General features: G+C 44.8%; 2 protein-coding genes across 2 annotated transcripts in view; one reads left to right on the forward strand and one right to left on the reverse strand.

The window, feature by feature from the left end:
• The window catches only part of LOC6496544, a 122,228-nt gene that overhangs the window by 21,460 nt on the left and 80,511 nt on the right, over positions 1 to 20,257 (forward strand). The window contains exon 2 of the mRNA XM_001961077.4: positions 9,995 to 10,222. Coding sequence (XP_001961113.1) covers positions 10,165 to 10,222 — 58 coding nt within the window. The 5' untranslated portion in view covers positions 9,995 to 10,164. The remainder of the gene's footprint in view (positions 1 to 9,994; positions 10,223 to 20,257) is intronic.
• LOC6494031 (axoneme-associated protein mst101(2)) lies at positions 17,038 to 19,573 on the reverse strand. Its single transcript, XM_001961078.4, has one exon. It carries the CDS (start codon positions 19,468 to 19,470, stop codon positions 17,308 to 17,310), a length of 2,163 nt encoding a protein of 720 aa, XP_001961114.1. The 5' UTR covers positions 19,471 to 19,573; the 3' UTR covers positions 17,038 to 17,307.

Raw genomic sequence — 20,257 nt, forward strand, 5'->3', positions numbered from 1 at the left:
CCTTGCTAATTGTTTATTTACAGCCGCATATGGTGGGCCGCCAGCCAACCTACCTACCTGGCGTTCCATCGTTTTCCGCGGAAACTTTTAGCAAACTGTTATAATTGACAGCTCCAGCCGCCGACAAAGTCCCAGCCACCGCCAACCACCCATCCATCAAACGGCGGCCTGGTGTTTCCTGTTTACGAGTAGTTTGTCTTGGTTGCGGCGGCGGTAATTGCCGTGCTCACTTAGTCGCTCTTAGGCACAAAATGCCAGGTTACAGCGCAAGAAGTATTAAAGCTAAAGGACCTTGCAGCTAATTAAATAATGTCAATAAAAATAAACAGTATTTCTTCAGGAGATATTAATAAAAAATTGTATTGAATTTAAAGATATTAAATATTGATTTTAAATATTCCAAGTCCAAATTTTTTTAATTTAATAGAAATTTATTTGACCTCTTTATTTTGGTTTAAAGCAGGGATGCCCAGTCCCATTGCTCTCGTTCCTCCTTTGTTGTTGGATTGCTCTGTCATATGGGTAGAGCAAAATCATATACGTGTGCTGCTCCCAGTATAGGCAAGGCAAATTACAATAACAATTTTTCGTAGTTTAATAACACTTAAACAGTTTCAACACTTTTCTGGCATTTTGTTGTTGGATTGCCGAAAACTTTTCACTGCAAAAAATCACTTCTTGTTGTGGTTTTGGACAGAATGGTTGACTGTGGAACGATGCATTTTTTCTTTGTCGAAAATTTTCTTTGCGAGCAGCAATGTATTATATGTAATATAATAATAAGCGGAAACAAAAAAATTAATTTGGAAAGGCATTTTATTAAATGCTATGCTAAAGTATCTGCGTCACAAGCCGATATGGAAGCGCAGTAAAAAAAATTCGAAAAATAATTGAGCATATTGAAAATAATTATAATCCTAAAATTAATTCTCAATTATCCGAAAAAAAATTTTTTTTTTTTTTCTGTTGAAAATGTTACAAAAATTTTTTTCAGTGATACGATAGAAAAAAAAAAAAAACTATCGCTCATATGTATTTGTGCTTTTGTGCATAGGTATTGGAATTTGCTCTGTCATAAGCAGTGCTTGGGCACCCCTGGTTTAAAGCTTAAAGTTGATTAACAGGTCGTATACGTAATATTTTTCTTTCAAATTACGTATACGCCACGTTGATCAACTTCAAGCATCTGCTAATTTTGTCATTTAAGTTGGACTTCTGAGATAGAATGTATATTATACATTGTATAACAGCTTTTCTAGATGTAACAGACCATCAGTGCGTATACGTAACTTTAAGTTTCTAATATGACGTATACGACCCGTTAGTCTATCTATATAATTTTTGAGGCGTTTTGATTGAACTTTTTAACATTAAGCCCTTGATTTAATTTTTAATAAACTTTACTAAAATTTTCATTAATATCTAATTTAATTTTTAATTAGGCTAATAAGTAATATTGATTCTAATAAAGATTTAAAATTATAATTGTAATTTTATTAATTTTATAGAAAAAAACCTTTACTTTAACAAACTTTAAAGTCATCATAATAGCTACAAGCTGTGAAAATTCAAAAGAGCTGACCAGAACAAAATATTCATCGACCTAATTGATTCGAGCAAAGCCGAAAATCGAATTTTGTAATGGTGTTTCGATGCTATTAAAATGAATGCCGCATTTGGGGCAGAGTTTTTGTGGATCGTTTAATTAGCAAAGGCATAAATTAGTTGCCATGTAGCGCGGGCGAGTGCTCGATTTATTGATGTGTGTGCGGGCATCCAAAATTATGCAAAATGCAGTTTTATCTAATTAAAATGGACACGACCATGGCGCAGGAAGCGGATGCATCGGCGGGGGGCTCGCAGCTCACAGCTCTCAGCTCGACTCCTCTGGCGACTAAGCCTTTAATGAGCTTATATTTATAATTTTATGCTCACTGACCCCCGGCGGAGAGCGTAGTGTGTTCTAGTGTGGTTGGTGCATATTACGTGGCATAGTTCTGGGCGCGCTTTGCTTTTAATTAACCTCGATGGCGGGTTAAACGTTTTGAAAACAAATACGAGCCGGATCCAAACATAAATAAATTCGTGCCGTGCCATGCTCCCTGGCTATATTTTCATTTGGCACGCCACAAAAGCGTTGTAAAAAATAAAAGGATAAATATATAAAAATTTGTCTCTGGTCTTCTCGTTCCAGGAGATGTTGCTTCTCTGGTGTGCTTCGAGCTTGTATTTTATTTCTTGTCCTTTTTTTTACCTGATCCACTTAGCTTTATTAAAAAGCTCACCTCACAGCGACTCGGACTCGGTGTCACTTGCTAGGGTTTTGCCTTTCACTCATGAGCCTCACGTTACTCATTCAAATATGGGATGGAGGAAGGATAGTTCACTATGACATAAAGTGATTAAAATATGAAAAATAAAAATAAAGTAAAGGTTTGAAAAACATATTCTTTAGGCCTCTTCTTGAGTGTCTATAAGTTTGATTTATATAATTATTTCTTGTATTTTTTATTAGTGTAGAGTATAGCCTCGTCCTTAACTTCCTTTGAAAAACCATTGTATTTTTTTGTTGGCATATAGTTACTACATTTTCCGTTTTATACCTTGGCCCTGTGCCATATTCCCTCTTGTTTGGCCATAAACAATTTGCGTTGATATAGAATTTCCGGTATGAAGGAGATATGCGAATGAAATGCTTTTTTAAATGTCGACTGTTTCGATGTCGCCTAGTACTTTCTGTTCGGTGCCGCCTGCCACATGCGGCTGAGCGTCTCTGGTGGCTCTACGCCCTCGCATGGCGTGTGCCTTCATTTTGATTTTGCCGGTGACTTTTTGGCTTTCATCTTTGTCTCTGCTACCTGCCACATGCCACCTGCCTCTGGTCGCCTTGCCTCGTGTGTTGTGTTTGGCACGCAAACTTTACCGCTTGTATCGAGGGTCATGTTTCATGTGGCTTCCGCTCTTCTGGCCCAGTGTTGTTGTTTGAGTTTCCTACTTTCAGGTGGGTCAGCAGTCAACTCGGACGGTCCTTTTCCCTTTTCGCTTTTTTGGCTAGAAGTTCGTGTTCCACCTGAAATTTATGACGACAATCGCGTCTAAATGTCTGTCTGTTTGTCTGGGCCTGTTGCCACTAAGCGTTCGCTCGATAAAAATCACTCTGTAAGCATAAATTGCTTTAATTTTTGGGCCAGCATGTTTAAAGGTATAGAGGCGATATTGCCGAAATGGCAAACCAAAAATGGCCAACGCCTAATAGCCACAATCGAGGCCGAACAGGGAAACTCTCTTCCACCAAATTCCTGGCATTTTTGGCCTTGCTGCCATCACATTTCGATTTGCATCGCGGCCAGCGCCTAAAAGTGGCCTACAGGGAGTTTAATGCACTCCTCTCCCGGATAGAGGTACTCCATTATTTCGCGTCCAGCCGCTGAGTTGTTATTGATTAATCGCCATTCGCTACTCCCCATCCCAGTCTCCTTCTCCCTTTCCACGTTCATCTCTTTTGGGCACTCCACGCCTTCCTGAACTGCAATCAAGCCCCTCTTTTTGGGTGTGAACTCAAGTGTGCACGGAAGCGCTGATAGCTGACGTTGGCATGTGGGCTTTAAGGCAGCACTTAACTTAACCCATTAACGCCAGCCATAAAAAGTTTAATGCTTCTGTTCCCGACTGGAAATGAAACTTTAAGACCTTTCAAAAAGAGTTATTTGAAAAACAAACCAAACCAGAATTTTAATTGAAATACATTCCTAAATATTGAATATTTTGAGGTTGATTTTGAGCGTATTGATTTGAAAAAAACTCTCGAAAATCCTCAAATTTTTGGTTCAAATATTTTACTCTGAGTGATTGGCTTTCGAACTCATCGATTCATTATATTCCGTTTTCGATTCAGCCCAAAAAACCCCAAATTTAAATGTAAAACCCTCGTTTGTATGCAGATTTTCGATGGCAATCGAGAGGATCCTAAAAACTATGCGCCATGCATTTTTCACCAGCCGCAGAAACAATGATTGCTATTGTTCGCTGCCGGGCGAGTTGTTTTGTTGATTTACTACTGACCCGATTTTCGGGCATGTCAACACAATGGCCCACTGCCACGCCCCCTCTCTGTGCTGTGTCTTTTTGAAACACACACACACACCCACACACACAGACACGTGGCTAGCCGGGAATTTGTCGCTGCTGCTCGGGTATGTGCAACTAATAGTTACATTCTGTCACTCGCCCCTCCCACTAAGCCCGCAAAAGAGCCGGCGTGTTGTATAACTTTAGGCGCCACATATGCAGGCCATTGTTTCGGCGTGCAAGCAGCCATGCAACAGACATGCCACGCCCCGCCCAGCCCCGTAGAAGCCATTTTAAAGTTGAAGGCGCATGCCAAGCGCAGGAAAATGCCTAAAGTTATGCTCTGTAATTTTTTGTGCTGGCTGTCGCAGTTTTTTCCGAGGGATACAGGACCTCCTGGGGGTGGTCTAGTGGTGGTTGGATATTTTTTTGTACTGCCTCTGCTTCAAATTGTTGCATATTTTGTGGCACATGTGTTGCCGTAATTTGGTTACACGTCCACGACTTGACAGCCGGGCTAGGAGAATGTTTCGGCATTCGGTCCCCCGATTCGGCTTGCGTAATGGAACTTTAATTTGACTTTTGCCTTCGGATCTGCATTTTTCTCCAAGCCCAACTATTTCTCATTTCCTTGCCTTGACTTTCGACGGAATTGTGTCAATTTATATAGTCGTATACTCCCCCATCGGGGGACATCCCAGGCTATTATTTCTTTTCTAATAAAAAAGGACTCTCGCTCTCTCGGCTGCAGTTCTGCTGCCTTTGCATTCTGTGATTTTTCATTGTGCCAGGCCACCCAGCCCGGCCACCCAGCCACCCAGCCAGTCAGCTAGCTAGTCACTCACACACTCAAACACTCGCACCCATATTGAAGGTCCTTCAGCTCCCTCCTGTGTGATATTGAGTGCACTTTGTCAAAAGTTATTTTGCAACATTTGCTATTATGCGCTCGATAACAATTTTATAACATTTTTCCTTCAGCCCCCCTCCCAGTCAGGCATCAGCCCTTGCCCCATTCACAGCCTCATGAACCGTCCTTGCCCCAAAGTCGCTCTTCTTTTTTTTAGTTCTTGCGTTTCGCAATTTATTGTGTTACATATATTATTATTGTGTACTGAAAAATGCATTTTTCATGACATAACAACGACCCGTTTTGGCATTGGCAGCCCGAATTGGGCTGCCATCCACCCAACACCCCATCACCCATCTCCCCAAATATATGTATTTATTTATATATATTCCCATACACCATATTACACGTCTCTGCCCCGATCTGCCCCGGCAGCGGGAAAAGTTTTTGGGTTGAAAAATGGTTCTTGGCCTGGGTTCTGACCTGCTCCGGCTCCTGCTCCTGTTCCCAGCTCCACTCGAATCCACTCCAGGACATGCGTATAAATTGTTTGCGACAGTAATTGGAACACAATGTTAAAGCATGAAATTTTAATTTGATTTTCGATCGGGCCCTTCGAGTTTATTCAGGCTCTTTTTCAGATAAAAAACACCAACAAGGTGGCTCTCAACGATGTTTGGGATGAAAGTCGTTAAGCGAAGTTTCTGATGCGATGCAATGAATAAAGTAAACATGATGGAATATATTTTCAGTTTGAATTTATTGATAGTTTTGAGAGAGAATACACTTCTTGACTTCTTGGAAAAGTTGTCAGCCGTTAGCTGTTGACTTCAATTTATTGTGCTGATTGTTTTTCGACGCTTTTTTGGCTTCTGTCTGTGGCCTTCTTGGGCCAACCAACCAGACCGTATGCCATCGCCCTTTGTGGCTTCATATGTACTATATGGATGCCCCACTCTGTGGATAACCCAAATGGCAGCATGCCAGTCACCTGCTTGGCCATTGTCTTGGCTCGGCCTGTCTGCCGACTTAACTTGACTTGACTTGACCTGGCCATTGTTTGGCTTAAAGCTCCTTTGCTGGCCTTTAAATTCAACCAGACCCCTACCCCTACTCATAAGCCCCCAATTCTATTAATCACAAATCCCACTCTGAATGGGAGTTTACGGTAAGCTGGGATAGGAATATCAATCAAATGCTTCGAAGAATACATCAGGCATGCTTATCGATTACTACAAAAACCCAAACAACACATCCTTCGGTTCAAAAAATTCGATAAAAATTCATCCCGAAGCGGAAGCGAGTGCGTAGCTTATAAAAGCCGGGCGGAAACAATAAAAGCCAAAACAGTAGCACCAAAATTCGCATCATTAATTTTTTGCAACACGAATTTATCGCCTATGATTATACAGAAGAGGAGACAGCGGAAAATAGACCCGGAATAGAGGAGCTCCCGGAATAGACGGAGAACAAAGCGCAATGGTGGGAAAATGGGGGAAAAGCATTTCCAACTTTCCGTGGGGGCTCGTTTTTTCGCCTACCAATCATTATTCAATATGTTGACTTTTGTGCTTTCCACATTTGTTTCGCTCCAAGCCACATAAGTCATGTGGCAAGGGTGATGGGCATGAGGGAATGGGGCATAAAGGGGACACAGGACTCGGGACCTAGGACACAGGGGCGTGCAAAAGACAAAGAAAAATTTGTTCAAGTGGCTTGGAGGGGGTGGGCACAGCGCGTCGATGTGGAAATTGTGATAGTGAAGGGGGGTTTGGCAAATGGTGTTGCCCCGACCTCCCAGCCTCTCAACACCCAACACCCGCATGCCCCAACAATGAACTGTGCGGCAACACTGTCGAAGTTGTTTAACTTTGCATTTGTCGCCTTCCACGAAGGACACTCAGAGAAACCGAAACGACAGGGCTCCTCCTCTACTCTAAGGATAAAATCTGAATAGACATAAACGAGAAATATTCTCACAGTGTGTGTGAACCTTCAGCTCGCTTTTCAGCCAAAGCTGGAGCTTAGTGCTGCCTTTGATTAAGGCCACATAGAAGTGTCAGCTGGGCCAATGTTTTCGAATGGCTAATGGCGTTGTAAGGGAGCCAGGTGTTGATTTTCTGATGGCCAAATCGGATCAATGGGTTAAACTTTAAAGCATTCGATGCTATTTATTTTCCACGCTACATTCAATTCATCATAAATCGGGTTTAATCTACAATAATGGCAGTGCATTAGATGTACTATTTGCCGATGGCAAATGCAATTAAAAGTTGCGAAATTAAAAGCAAATAAAAGGACCGAAAAATTTAATTACGCTTATTAATTCAGCGTTGGCGGGGAATGAAATATTAAGACTATACAGCCTCGGCACTGTTTATCTTTTTTCTTTCAATTTTATTTTTCCCGCTTTTCCAGCTTTTCCATTTGCAATCAATAAAGCGACCGCAAATGGATGGAAAAGCAAAATCATTGTTTCAACCACCCACTCCTGGTCACTGCCACCCCCTACCGACCACTCCCACCAAATACCACCCACTCCCACCCACAGAAGGTGTCAATTATTTTGGCCACTTGTCAATGAAGCGGATTTTCAAGTCAGTAAAAATTCAAGCTGCAAATGAACCTGCCAATAAATGGCTTAGCTTGGTTTGTGAATTTAATTTGCATTTGGCCATTTGGTTTTCTCCTCCAAACCCTCTCCTGGTGCTGGTTCTAGTCCTGATCCTGGCTATGTCCTTGCCCTCAACCCCCCTGTTTCTATTGCTGCTGCTGTTTTGCGGTTAACCAAAATTGTTCGTATGCAACACATTGCTGCTTTGCAAAGCTCAACGAAATGATTTCGTCTGAATTTTTCAGCATCCACCCCCAACACCACCTCATTGGGGGCGGTCCAACTATTTCCAGGGATCGTTTGCATTGTTGCGGTAAATTGGTAAAATTTACATACCATTGGCTTTTATTGTTTATGTATCAGCAGCCATCATCATGATTTTCCCAATGATGCCTTTAAAATAGTTGCATCACAATGGGAAATAGTAGTTTTGCTTTCAGCCTAATTGGTTTGTTTGCAGATACTTTTAAAATAATGTAATGACTTAACTGCTCGCCCCAGACAGTTTATAAGATTTAAGTAATTGTTGGATATCCCACTTCGTCCCACTTTAAAGCCCATAAACCACGGCCCACTTCACTTTCTGACCATAAATAATAGACCGGGGGCTGCTCTTAAGTGTTTCGCTTGGGAAACGTGCGAGAAATGCGAAGAACTCTCCGCTCTACCACCTCTTGACAGCACCTGCCGCTAATGGTCGAGTTTCCTGCCATATGTCTGATTTATTTGGTTCAGAAAAGTCGGCTATTCCGCGGCGTGAGCAGTCTGAAAAGTCTGCAAAGTTCGCAAAGGAAGCCTTCGACGGCTTCTGAGGGGTCAACCTTAGAGCTTCTGTCAACATACACAATCGGCTTGTAATAGTTTGTCACTTTGGTTTTCTTCGCTTTGTTTCGGTATCGCTGTCGCTATCGTTGTTGCTGTTGTGTGTTGCTGTTGTGTGTTTCTGTTGCTGTTGTATAACGACAGCTGTGCGACATGTCATGGGATCCCATTGGCATAGAGTGGCAGCAACAGCAACAACACGGAATAGGTGGGGCATGGCTGGGGCCGGCGACATGCAGAGTCACATATTGATGATGTGCGTCAAATGTCGATGTTTCTGCTGTCAATTTTGTGGGCCACAATGCCAGGGGGTTGCCGCACCACCAGACCACACCGCACCGCACCACCCCCCAACTTGCAGCACCATCTAGTCAGTGTATTCACCCCCAGTGTATTGCAGCGGTTACTTCATTTATGTTGCTTAGTTGACCCCAGTTGTTGTTGGTGGTGGTAGTGTTGTCGCTGTGTCGCAGATGCTGCTTTTGTTGCTCCTGTGTTGGAGTTGAGCTTGTTTGACAAATTGATCGCGTGATATGTTTGCCCAATGCTGTCATTGTTGTTTCTGAGTGCTGGCCACATAGTTGCCGTTGCAGCTCCGACAACAATTGCTGTTGCAACAATAGGTTGCGATTTAACATCCACTGAAAGATTTTTATTTTAAAGGAGTTGCAAGATAACAACAGGACCTCTCTCAGGATATTACTGTTTCTCTTATAATGATGCAAATAAGATATCCTTCTTGGGCAGAAATTTTCCCTGTGCATATCCTCCAGATTGTCCAAAAATAGCTTTTCCAAAATTCCAATTCGATGTAAATCGAAACCTCTGTGTCCTGGCCATAGCCATAGTCCATTCACAAATTGGTAAGCTCTTGTTGGGCAACGGAATCTGCTATTTCCCAGTCCAGCCCAGTCCCTGACTTTATACTTAAGCTTACCATGGCCATGGTCCTTTGGCAGAAGGATTTCACATGCATAATCAAGGCCCAGTGGCCAAGGACAACGGGGAGCGAGAAGAGAGGTACGCCACCGGATTGTGACAGTTATGAGAAGGAGTTCGGAGGTCCTGGCAACGTCAATTCGTTAACAGCTACGTCAGCTTTGCTGCTAATTTTGTTTGCCCTGTGTCGTCACCCACACACGAACTGGTTGCATATACTACATAGTGTTTGAGAAAAGTACGCGCACGCTTTGTGTGGTCCAAGTGGTGGTCCAGGACCGAGCCCATCCACCTCCGTCTCTGGTGCTGCCTCTCGTCGGGTCGCTTTGTTTGCCGTGCACTCCAAACACTGCAGACAAAATGCTGTCGAAAATGTAGCCGACTGATGTCTCTATCCTCGCTCTCCACTCTCCAGTCTCCAGCAGGAATCCTGAATCCTGAATCCAGAATCCCTCATCCTCTAGCCAAAATCCTGCATCCTACTTTCAACATCCTACTGTGCTACTATGTATGCTTCGCCCAGTTAATCCGCCTTGCGTTATGCAACAAAGTTTTTGTGGAAAATTAATTAATTTCATGTGCAAACAGTTGTTAGATTTTTCCGTCTGGCCGAAAAAAGGTTAAGGTGGCTAGGCTACCGTTTAATTGGATTAAAACATTTTTCCACACTCGATGCTAATTAAACCATCCTTTTTTTCCAGCTCCTCCACTCCACAAAGCCCAAGAGCCCTGAAAAGCAACCAAAAAAAAAAAACAAAAAAAGTAAATAAAAGTACCCATGTGCCAATCTGAGAGCTGAGCGGTTTCGGAAGGAATATTGCCGCACAGGAAAATCCAAATACCAACGAATTTCTGGACAAGTGATGAAGTCATGAGACCGACATTCGATCGACGCCTCTGGATATTATTGTTCATTATTTCAGTACAATGTAAGTAGCAAAAAACTATTCAAAATAAGAAGAGAAAAGCTTACTCGCATATGTTTTTTACGCCATACCCTCCTGGCTCTATGTGCTGGATTTAGAAATGAATGGGCCAAGTGGCCTCAGCAGGCCAAGCAGCTCATATATTGCCAGGCCGAGAGAGAGAATGGACCACTTTGTATGCCGGCAACGTGTGAAAAATAGTTCACAGATAATCGCAGTCAGGCAGGTCACATTATTTATGCGCCAGCACACAATCCTCATCCTTGGATGCCTTGGGTTCGGCTCCTTGGATGGGTTCGGCTCCTTCGCAGCCCCGTCCCCTTATCAGCTTGATATTCTATGCCACATGCAGCAAACAAAGCCATTTCTTTTATTTGATGTGCGTTTCGGGAAAGAAAGCTGACCCAGGGCGTTTCCCAGCCCCTCTGTATGTGTCCAGCCCCCCGAAAAAAAACAAGGTCTGCATATCAATGGCTATCCCAAAAATCCTCTGCTCTTCCCTACCAACTCTTATTTCTAATGCAATGAGTAATATGCGATTGTCAATGTCTATTAGGAACATGTGGCGTATGAGTAATATTTTTGGATGAGAAGATGTACAGTTTTCTTGCAAATTAAGTCATATTCTTGTGAGGAAATCTCAGTAAATGGGTTACATGGCGTATGAGTAATATTTAAGGCAGAATATTAAGTATACGTAAGAGAAGCTGTAATTTCTTCAGTCCTTGAATCAAAATCTAGTAAATAGCTGACATTGAATTGCTGTTGTCATCGATACGATTTTTATTGAGTATTTCAGCCACGACACACAACTTTATTCAACTCGAGGTCACTGCAAGGTTGCAACTTGCAACTCGTAATCCGTGGTGCAAACTCACAGCCAGAGCGAAGTGGAAAATTCAAGCACCATCGCACCCTTGCAGGAGCCAAGTAAATGCCGGGCATATTCCCCAACACACACAGACACTCGCACACTCGCACACACAGAGGGAGAGTGAAACGGAAACGGAAATGCGCGTTCAAGAATTTTAATCTGCATGCGCAATTTCGCGTGTGAGCTGTATGCCAAAAATGGCGCGCACATGTCGGCCAACTGGCGACTGTGGCACCATACCTCTCACCATCCAACCATCCAACCACCCCCCAACCCATTGCCTGCTGGCTTTCGTTCAACCACATGCCCCACTGTGGTGCGCCTTGGAATTTCACGCGTTTATTTGCAAAGATTACGAAATGCGACCGGTTGCCGCTAAAGTTTTGTATGCGTTTCCTGCGAACTGCCGGCAGTGCCTTTTCCTTCTTGTCTGCCCGTGTCTGTGCGTGGGTTTCCCCTCTTCCCCTGCTCTCTACCCTATTGCTTTTTTATCCTTTTCGTCCTGTTTGCTTGTCCGTCCGCCTGTTCGCTTCGCTGACTTGTTATGCATGCAAAAGTCTGTGGCAAATACACAGACCAGGCTTCAACCCCGCAGATGGGAGTGACATGCAAAATATTTTTGCATAAAAATGTTTGCCCACCAACACGAAGACCATGAAGAGCCGAAGGAGGGGCAAGAGTCCTGGCAGAGTCCTTGCCGCATTCTGGCAGCTGCATCTTCCCCCCAATTTGATGTGTTTTTGTGCGGAGCATGGAGTGCGGAGTGGAGAAACGTTAAATTTTAAAGCATTTCAATTTCGAATTTTTGACACACGCAAGTTGAGCATGAAATTTTCTGGATATATATTTTAGGTATTCCTCCTTCTCGTTCCTGAAACTCCATTCTGTGGCAATCCACCTTGAAGAGAGCCAGGAGAGTAGCAGGATGGCCGAATGTATTTCTTTCTCCATCATCGTCCCAGGGGGATTTAATGTCCGGCATTTTATCTCCTGTATTTAAGCGTGCTGCGTTTGGTACGTGCCGGCCATGTTAAGGACTTTGGACTCCTTTCGATGGCAATGCATAATTCGAGTCGACAGCAGAAGTCGAGCATATTTCATATTTAATAAAGTGGGGTGGCCTTATGGGGAGGAGGTTCATCCGATGATGAAATCAGATGATGATCCTCCACATTCCGCGGATTATTGGAGTGTTTCATGGCCACTTTGTAGGTTGTTAGTCCGTGTATGACCACTTTTATAACAAAACGTAGTATTATTACTTTTGAATCTCTATCCTGGTGTTGCAATAATAAACAAAATATATTTCACAGAAATTCTCAAGAGTTTTAAAGCCACTTTCCCATGAAGTATCTGTGGTTTGCTCAGCCCTTGGCTTTTGCTGCAATGTTCTGGCTTTTTTCTGTGGCTCTTTTTGGTTGTTTAAATTTCTAGGGTTCCGAATTTCCGAAGAACACAGACCGCAACCAATATTTCTTGCTCTACAAATCGCCAGGACAAGTCAGCGGGAGTGGGAGGAGCGGCTCTTCAGCTAGGAGAACTGCAGTCCTGATGATGATGATGACGGGGACGACGACGATGAGGAGGGGGGCCGGGCTAGGAGATTCGAAGCCGGCGACTTAGTTAGCCACTTTTCTTTCATAGAAAATGCGCCTTTTGTGCCTCAAGTGGCGCCCCCGACTCTTCGCCTACCCGGTGGCCAACTTCCCAGTACTTCCGATCCACAGCCCGCCCTCATCCTCCTTGGAAGAGAAAGAAAAATAGAGCTGACTGCAAGTTTATTTTAAAACTCGACTTTTGTGCGCTCAAGTTTACTTTTGTGGGGAATTACTTTTCGGTTATTTTTGTGGCCCAGTCATCGCCTTTTCGTCCCTGGTATCTCTTAGCTGATTGTCTTGTTGCTCTGGTGGTGTCGATGCCCAAACTGCACTGGACGATGATTTTTCGACTCGGGGACGGATGGGGGAGTCCGCTTCGTCGCGGAGTTTATTAAGAGACTGGGGTGGTTGTTGCCGCTGCTCTTGTGCAAAATGCAATTATTAAAAGTTCTCCAAGTTGGCCGCTTCTTATGCATTTATTTTCCTTTCAGCACCGCTTTGTGTCGCACTCTGAAAATTATAGTCAGCGCTGTCCATTTTGCTATCCATAGTTTTCGTCTTAACCTTCTTCTGCCCCATCTTTTTTTCTTTCCTCTGTGTGTTAAACATGGCATAGCAAATGTAGTCCATTGAAAAGTTTTCGCCATGAAGTTCTGCCACTAACTTTTTCGTTAAAGACGTGCTGCAAAAATTGAACTTCATGCCATGCCATGCACCCTTAAAGAGTCTCGTTACTGGCCCTTTCTGTTACTTTTTTGTGTGTTGTTTTAGCCGGAAATGTGGACGGCTCGCGAAACGAGAGGCCAAAAATACCGAAAAAGCGGAAACGCAGCTAACAATAAAAGCCGAAAAGGGCAGAAAACGCGAGCTTCCGTTTAAAATTTCCTAACGTTTCAAGCTGTTCCTCTTCTCCGAATTCGTTTCTCCCATTTCCCAGGGAAACTTTCCAACTTCACCGTCATTCAACTGGGCACACACATGGCTCACACGCTTTGGGGGCCATCGTGTGGTCGAAAAAGTAGCAGACGCCCGACCTCCTCCATGGCCACTTCCTGTCCAGACCGACAAAAATTGGCCGCACACTAAATTGCACACCTGGGAATTAATGCGCCGGCCGCTCGAAAGGCGTTTTCCGAAATGGAGGCAAATGGTTGCGAGTTGCAACAACGGCCAGGACGTGAAGGTGTGAAAGCCGTAAGCGTAAGCGTTGCAACCTGCAGTCCCAGACAAATGCAAAGTCAAATGCTTCTCGGCCCGGCTAAAGCTGCTGCCAGTTGCTGGCCGGAGGCCTGCGGGCTTCGTCTTCTTTTCGGCCCTAAAACCGGACAGTGGGCCAGCAAAGTTTTGGCTGAGTTTTTGGCTTCGAAATACTTTGGCTTTGGAGCACATTGGCTTTCAAGAGAACAGAAATGGTAGAATTTATTTTCTCATATATTTTATCCTTAAAGTCTTGAGGGAAAAAATATTTATTTTAATCCCATAACTCTCTTATTTTCTTAATCCATTCGACTTTTTGATTTATTTGTTATATTTTTAAGAGTTCCCATACAAAATAAACATGAACGGCAACTTCATTGACCAACTGTGTCATGTAAAATTCCTTTTCGGGCTCAGACAAAGTTGCCTTTACCATCCGCCCGTCGCTGGTCCTTGCTGCCCCGCCCGGAGTCCAGAGTCCGGACCAGGCCTGGTCTCGCCGCCGTAAAAGCAAGTGAAAATAAATTAAGTGGAAGTAAGTCGTAACGAAGTGATACATAATTCTTTGTATTTTTTGTGCCTTTCTTCGTTTCGGGGCTTGTCTTTCGCCCGGGACTCCTTGTGGCGCCTCCGCCTTTGTGTGCCACAACAATTGAGTGCAGCTTGGGCGGTTGGCAGGGAGGGGCTGGCTGGGAATATTGAATAGCTTAAAGCTAGGGATTTTCCAAAAAGTCTGTTAATTAGCCAGAATATTAGCTGCCGCAAAGAAATTCCGAACAAAAATCGTTGAGAACTTTAACCGAAAACTCTCCTCAACTTTTCCCCTCAAACTTTTTTTTCGTCACAAAAGCCTGGAAAAGTCAGGTGTATTTTCGTCCCCGGCTAACGGTAAAGGTAACGGTAACCTAATATACCGTAATTTGGCTTTAATGACCAAGAGGGTGTCCACTTGGCGTCTAAATAGCCTAAATAACTTAATATCAACCTGAAACGCCGTGATTGAGAGCCGACGTATTTCGGGATGCCACTGCCGTGGAGTCAGGCTGGGTCCTTTTGGCAGCTTATTGCTACTTAACTAATCCAACGATATCATTTTATTACATGGCTCTTGGCCAGGACTGCCAGAGCTACCAGGACTTTGGCCAGGACTGCAAATTTCACTTTCCATCGAGCCCGGCTTTAACATAGCCCAGTAACCTCTCACCTTCTTCGCAAGCCGGCAGCACCCCCGAACGATGCCAACAGCTCTCGGAGGCCATTAACGTGTTTCGTTTCATTTAACTTTTACGCTCTGCTACCGCCCTCCGGAGCCCTGGCCCTTGGTCTGAGCAATGTATATACATCCCGCTATTTAGCACAGGTCCGGGATCCGCAGCTCGGAGACTCCGTTATGCCCTCCCTCGTGTATTTTCTGTGAAACTTTTACCTGCTGCACGCTTGACCCAACAAAGGCGGCGGCTGACAGGGAATTGGGAGGGGGCGCCTCGGCGTGGGTCGGTAGGTGGGTGGGTGGATGTTAGGTGGCGCCTCGGCGTTAGATGTGACCTTCGGCGCTGACAGCAGTCGTCATTAACCTTTCATGATGAGGGAGCCCCGAGAACAATCAAGCGGAACAGGTGGAACAACGTCGGTCGGTAGACGGCAGCCACCCACCGGAAGTTGACAACAACGAAACGGAAAACGGGAAACTGGAAACGTGAACTGCGAACTAGGAACCTGGCACTGGAAGCACTGGTTGGTAACTGGTAGTGTTTCTGGCCAAAAGCAAAAATCCAGCCAACAAGCAAAGTGAAACTAAAACTTTTACCAAGTGTTTAAGGCATGTAGTCCCTGTTGTTTGAACTTTGACTATTTTCTAGCAGCCAGGTAATTTCGCTTTAATGCGTCTGCTTTTCCTGGCTGTGATGACCCAGTTTTCAGTTTTCCTTCTATATTTTTTTTCAGTTTTTTTTTTTTTGGGCACATTTTCGTTTAACTAACCACATGCCACGCCCATGCGACCGCAATATAATTTGGCAACCACACTGCTTTGCATTTGGCAGTTCTGGCGGGGCGAAAATGTGTTTGCCAAAAACGAATTTGTGCGACAGCACAAATAGCCCAGAATCGGGGGCACCACCAACCAACTATATGTATGGCTATGATATTTGCAGCAAATAAATGAGCTCAAAACTGCAACATGTTTGTGTGTCCAAGGTTGCAAATAGAAATTCAAAGATATGCCTTAATATTGTAAAGCTTTTAAGCTGCTATTCGAACGACAGGATATGAAGGTGCACTGAGGAAAAATGAGTAGAGTTTAGTAGTGTTATGTGCCATGTCAGTGCAATGTCCGTGGAAAGCCCAAGGCCACACAGACTTGCACTTAGAATCGCATTCGAATGCATTCCTTGCGGGAAAATCAATAACCATTGCATTGTGCCACGTGAATCGTGCAACGTGTGAATCCTGAATGGAGGACGGTGAGTGGTGAGTGCTGGGTGGCTGTTAGGATGGCAACCTCGTCCTCAAAAACGTCATTCCATCGGACTAGTACAACCGCCGCTACATAATCATAAACGTAATCATGATGAAGCAGCTTCAGTGACGACAATGTCGACTGACTGCCCTCGAGTGTTTTATCCTTGACAAATCCTTGTGCAACAATCAGCAGAAACAGCAATAGCAGCTAGGAGGAGGAAAAAACTAGCACCGACATTGTGGAAATGTTACAAGAGCAGCCGAGAAGAAGGGTTCGGGAAGGAGGAAGCCAAGGACTGAGCGGTGGAGGGGCTAGTCTGTCGAGTAGTTGACAATGGCAAATGCGCAGCAAAATGTCTAAATGAGGCCGAGCACTGGCTGAGCCAACTCCGGCCGTAGAGCTCCCAGCTAAGCTACAACTACCAGTTTTCCCACCTAACCACAAATCGAGCCTTGAAGACTATATCCACCTTGGGGTGGAGCAGGAGTGGCAGGAGGTCCTGGCATGATGGATGACAATAAACAAGACAAGCGGGCACAATTGTTTGTCGCCCTCTTCCACTCTGTTTCATCATCATCATTGTCTCTCGCCCTGTACTTAGCGGATTCTGCCGCCGCTCCTCCCCAAGGAACAATAGCCCGCCCATCCGGCCTGGTCTTTAGCTTCTTGGCCAACTTTAAGATAAGACTTAATATTCTTACAGTTTATTTATGAAAGAAACCACCTAAAATTTAACAAAAAATATGTATCTTTTTTAATATTTTTCTAGCGGCGGCGTTAGTGGGCTTCGAATTTATCTCAATCTCATAATAAATTCCAATCGAGCTCAAGGAGTTCAAGGATTTGTTGTATGTCCAGATTAAAATTAAGTAACTCCCTGGATGCTCAAAAAATGTGTAAAATTAAATCCTCGGGCTCCTTTACTCCAAGGTCCTTGGCCCAGATTTTCGGGATAACCTCACTTATCTCCTTCCTTTTCTTTCTCAAAGGCCGATAAGTATCTGTCTCTGGTTTCGCTCCCACAACTCTTTTTGCCTTTCTCCTTCTTGCCTTTCTTTTTGTCATCCTTTTTGGAGCCTTTCCGAATGTCCTCCGAACATTTCTTGAGGCGCTCCGCTTCTTCTTTCTTCTTAGCCTCTTCTTCGCATTTCTTCTGCTCGTCTTTTTTTTTTTGGACTTCGGCTGCAGCGCATTTCTTCATCAGCTGGAGTTCTTCGCATTTCTTTTTCTTCGCCTCCTCTTCGCATTTCTTTTTTGCCGCTTCTTCCTCGCATTTCTTATTCTTAGCTTTCTCCCCGCATGCCTTCTCGTTCTTTTTCTTTTCTACGCACTGCTTTACTTTGGCCTTGTCTTCGCTGATCTGTTTCTTGGCATTTGCTATGCACTTCTTCAAGGCTGCCGCCTCTTCGCATTTCTTTTTCTCGGCTTCTTCCGCGGCCTTCTTTTTTTTGGCGGCTTCTTCGCATTTCTTTTTCTGGGCGGCTTCGTCGCACTTCTTTTGGAGGGCGGCTTCCTCGCATTTCTTTTTTTGGTCAGCCTCTTTGCTCTTTTCTTTTTTTCCACCATCGCCGCATTTCTTTTTCTTGTCAGCTTCTTCGCATTTCTTTTTTTGTGCTAGCTCATCGCATTTCTTTTTCAAGGCAGCTTCTTCGCATTTCTTTTTCTTGTCAGCTTCTCCGCATTTCTTTTTTTGGGCAAGCTCGTCACATTTCTTTTTCATGGCAGCTTCCTCGCACTTCTTTTTTTGATCAGCTTCTCCGCACTTCTTTTCTTTTTCGGGTTCACCGCATTTCCCTTTTTTTGCATTTGCGAATTCTTCGCATTTCTTTTTCTGGGCGGCTTCTTGGCACTTTTTAAGGAAGGCAGCTTCTTCGCATTTCTTCTTTGCGGCAGCTTCTTCTTCCTTCTTTTTCTTGGCAGCGTCTGCGCATTTCTTTTTCTCAAGAGCGTCCTGGCACTTCTTTCTCTGGAGAGCTTCTTCGCATTTCTTTCTGAGCGCGGCTTCTTCGCATTTCCTCTTTTTTTCGGCCTCTTCGCACTTCTTCCGCTCCGCCGCCTCCTTGCACTTTCTCTTCCGCTCCTCTTCCTCGCACTTCTTTCGCTCTTCGATCTCCTTCTCCATTTTCTTGCACTTCTCAGCCTTTGCAGCCGCCTTGCACTTCTTCCGCAGCTTGGCGTCCTTCGCCTTTGCCGCTCTCTTCTTGCACACCCCCGCCCAGTGATCCCGCTTGCACTTCTGCTGGATTTCCGCCAGCAGCTTCTTCAGCTTGGCCTCTTCCCGCTTCTTCTTCAGGGCCAGCATCTCCTTCTCGTTGGAGCCCACCTCTTCTTCCGCCATCTGCTTGCAGGTCTTCTTCTTGCCCTCCATTCTGGCCTTCTCCGCCTCGGCGGCAATGGCTGCCGCATTCTGCTTGGCGTCCTTCTGGGCGCAGATCTTCTTCTGGGCGTGGAGCAGGCAGCCCTTCTTAATGCCCTTCAGCATGCAGCGGACCAGCTTGTCCACGGCGGGGGGATCGTGCGAGAATTCCTTTTCTATGTTCTTCAGGTCCTTGCAAAGCGCCCGGTACTGCCGCTCCTCGCACTGCTTGATCTCGGCGCTTAGCTGGCAGGAAAATTTCAGTTCATCGACGGCCTCATCGAGACTTTGGACGGCGTTCGCCTCGGCCTTGGCCTTCTCCTCCGCCGCCTTCTTCTTCATGTCGTCCAGGTGTTTCCGCTTCCTAGCCATCCGGCACATCGGCGGCGGCTTGTTGTCCGGCTTGGCGTCTTCCAGGTTGGCACAGTCTTCGTCAGAGTCCTTATTGGACTTCCCAACCTCCTTGCTGAAGGATCTCTGCTGGTGGAGGGACATTCGGAGGAGGGATATATTGGATCGAAGCTTCTGCCAAAACGCGAATAGCTTCAGTTTACGAGGAACATCGTAAGTATCGACTGGCACAGGACTCGAATTTGTTTTGTGGAAGTGATTGTCGTGGCATCTCCTCAGAAAGGATCTCTTGTGGCGCTCGAGTTGGGAAAGGATGTGGGAACTCGCACAGGCCTTGCAGAGCAAATGATTCCACCTGGGATGCATTAGTTGGTATTGCACAGATCTTGAGAAACTTCGCCCTATCGCCGCCATATTTCCAAACGGAGTTTACAAATTTGAATACATAAAATTTTCATTAACTTGAGGCTTAGTGTTTGAAAAGACGACAGGCGAGTAAAAAGTAAGACTGAACGATTTTTCCCTGGCTGTTGTATCTGAGTTATATATCCTTAAGTTAGAGCCTCCTGCCTGCCGCTGGCCAACATAATAAAGCAATTAAAGTTTCACACGGCCATACCCACGGAGAAATTTCACTTTCTCCTGAGCGAGCCCCCATCCAGAGTCCTGGTCTGGGCAATAAAATGAGCATTTCCCTCGTTCGTGCCACACATGTGTGCAATTAAAATGTAAACGTGTCAAACACATGCCAGACTGCTCGGGCAGAGCTTTCGCTTAAAAATTAACAGCGACAATGCCGAACAAGTTGCAGAAATTAATGACAACATAAAGGAATTTAAATTCGCAATGAGGACAAGATGGTTGGGGCGGGAGGTGGCCAGGTGGGAGGGTTACCCGGTGGGTGGTACTCGTAATTGCGGCGCAAGTTTGTTACACCAGGCAGAAGGTTACTACACACACACACACACTCTTGTACGAGTGGCACACTGTGTTGCCAGGTAAGCGAGCCTGGCAGTGCCACTCGAACTCACCTGTCTGCCGCTGTCTGCTTGGCGGCGCATGAAGTGAAAATTAATTTCTAAATGCGGGAAATTAACAAATTACAAACAACGCAATAAGGGGGAGTGATGCGCTGGAAGGCGGAAGTAGACATGCCATAATTCACCGCACACACCACCCCCACACACACATGGAAACAAAG

Source organism: Drosophila ananassae, chromosome 3L, assembly GCF_017639315.1.
Source record: "Drosophila ananassae strain 14024-0371.13 chromosome 3L, ASM1763931v2, whole genome shotgun sequence".
Classification (NCBI taxonomy): Eukaryota; Metazoa; Arthropoda; class Insecta; order Diptera; family Drosophilidae; genus Drosophila; species Drosophila ananassae.

Excerpts from the sequence above, each read along its gene's own strand:
- LOC6494031 (XM_001961078.4), bottom strand. The coding sequence starts at position 19,470 with ATGGCGGCGATAGGGCGAAGTTTCTCAAGATCTGTGCAATACCAACTA.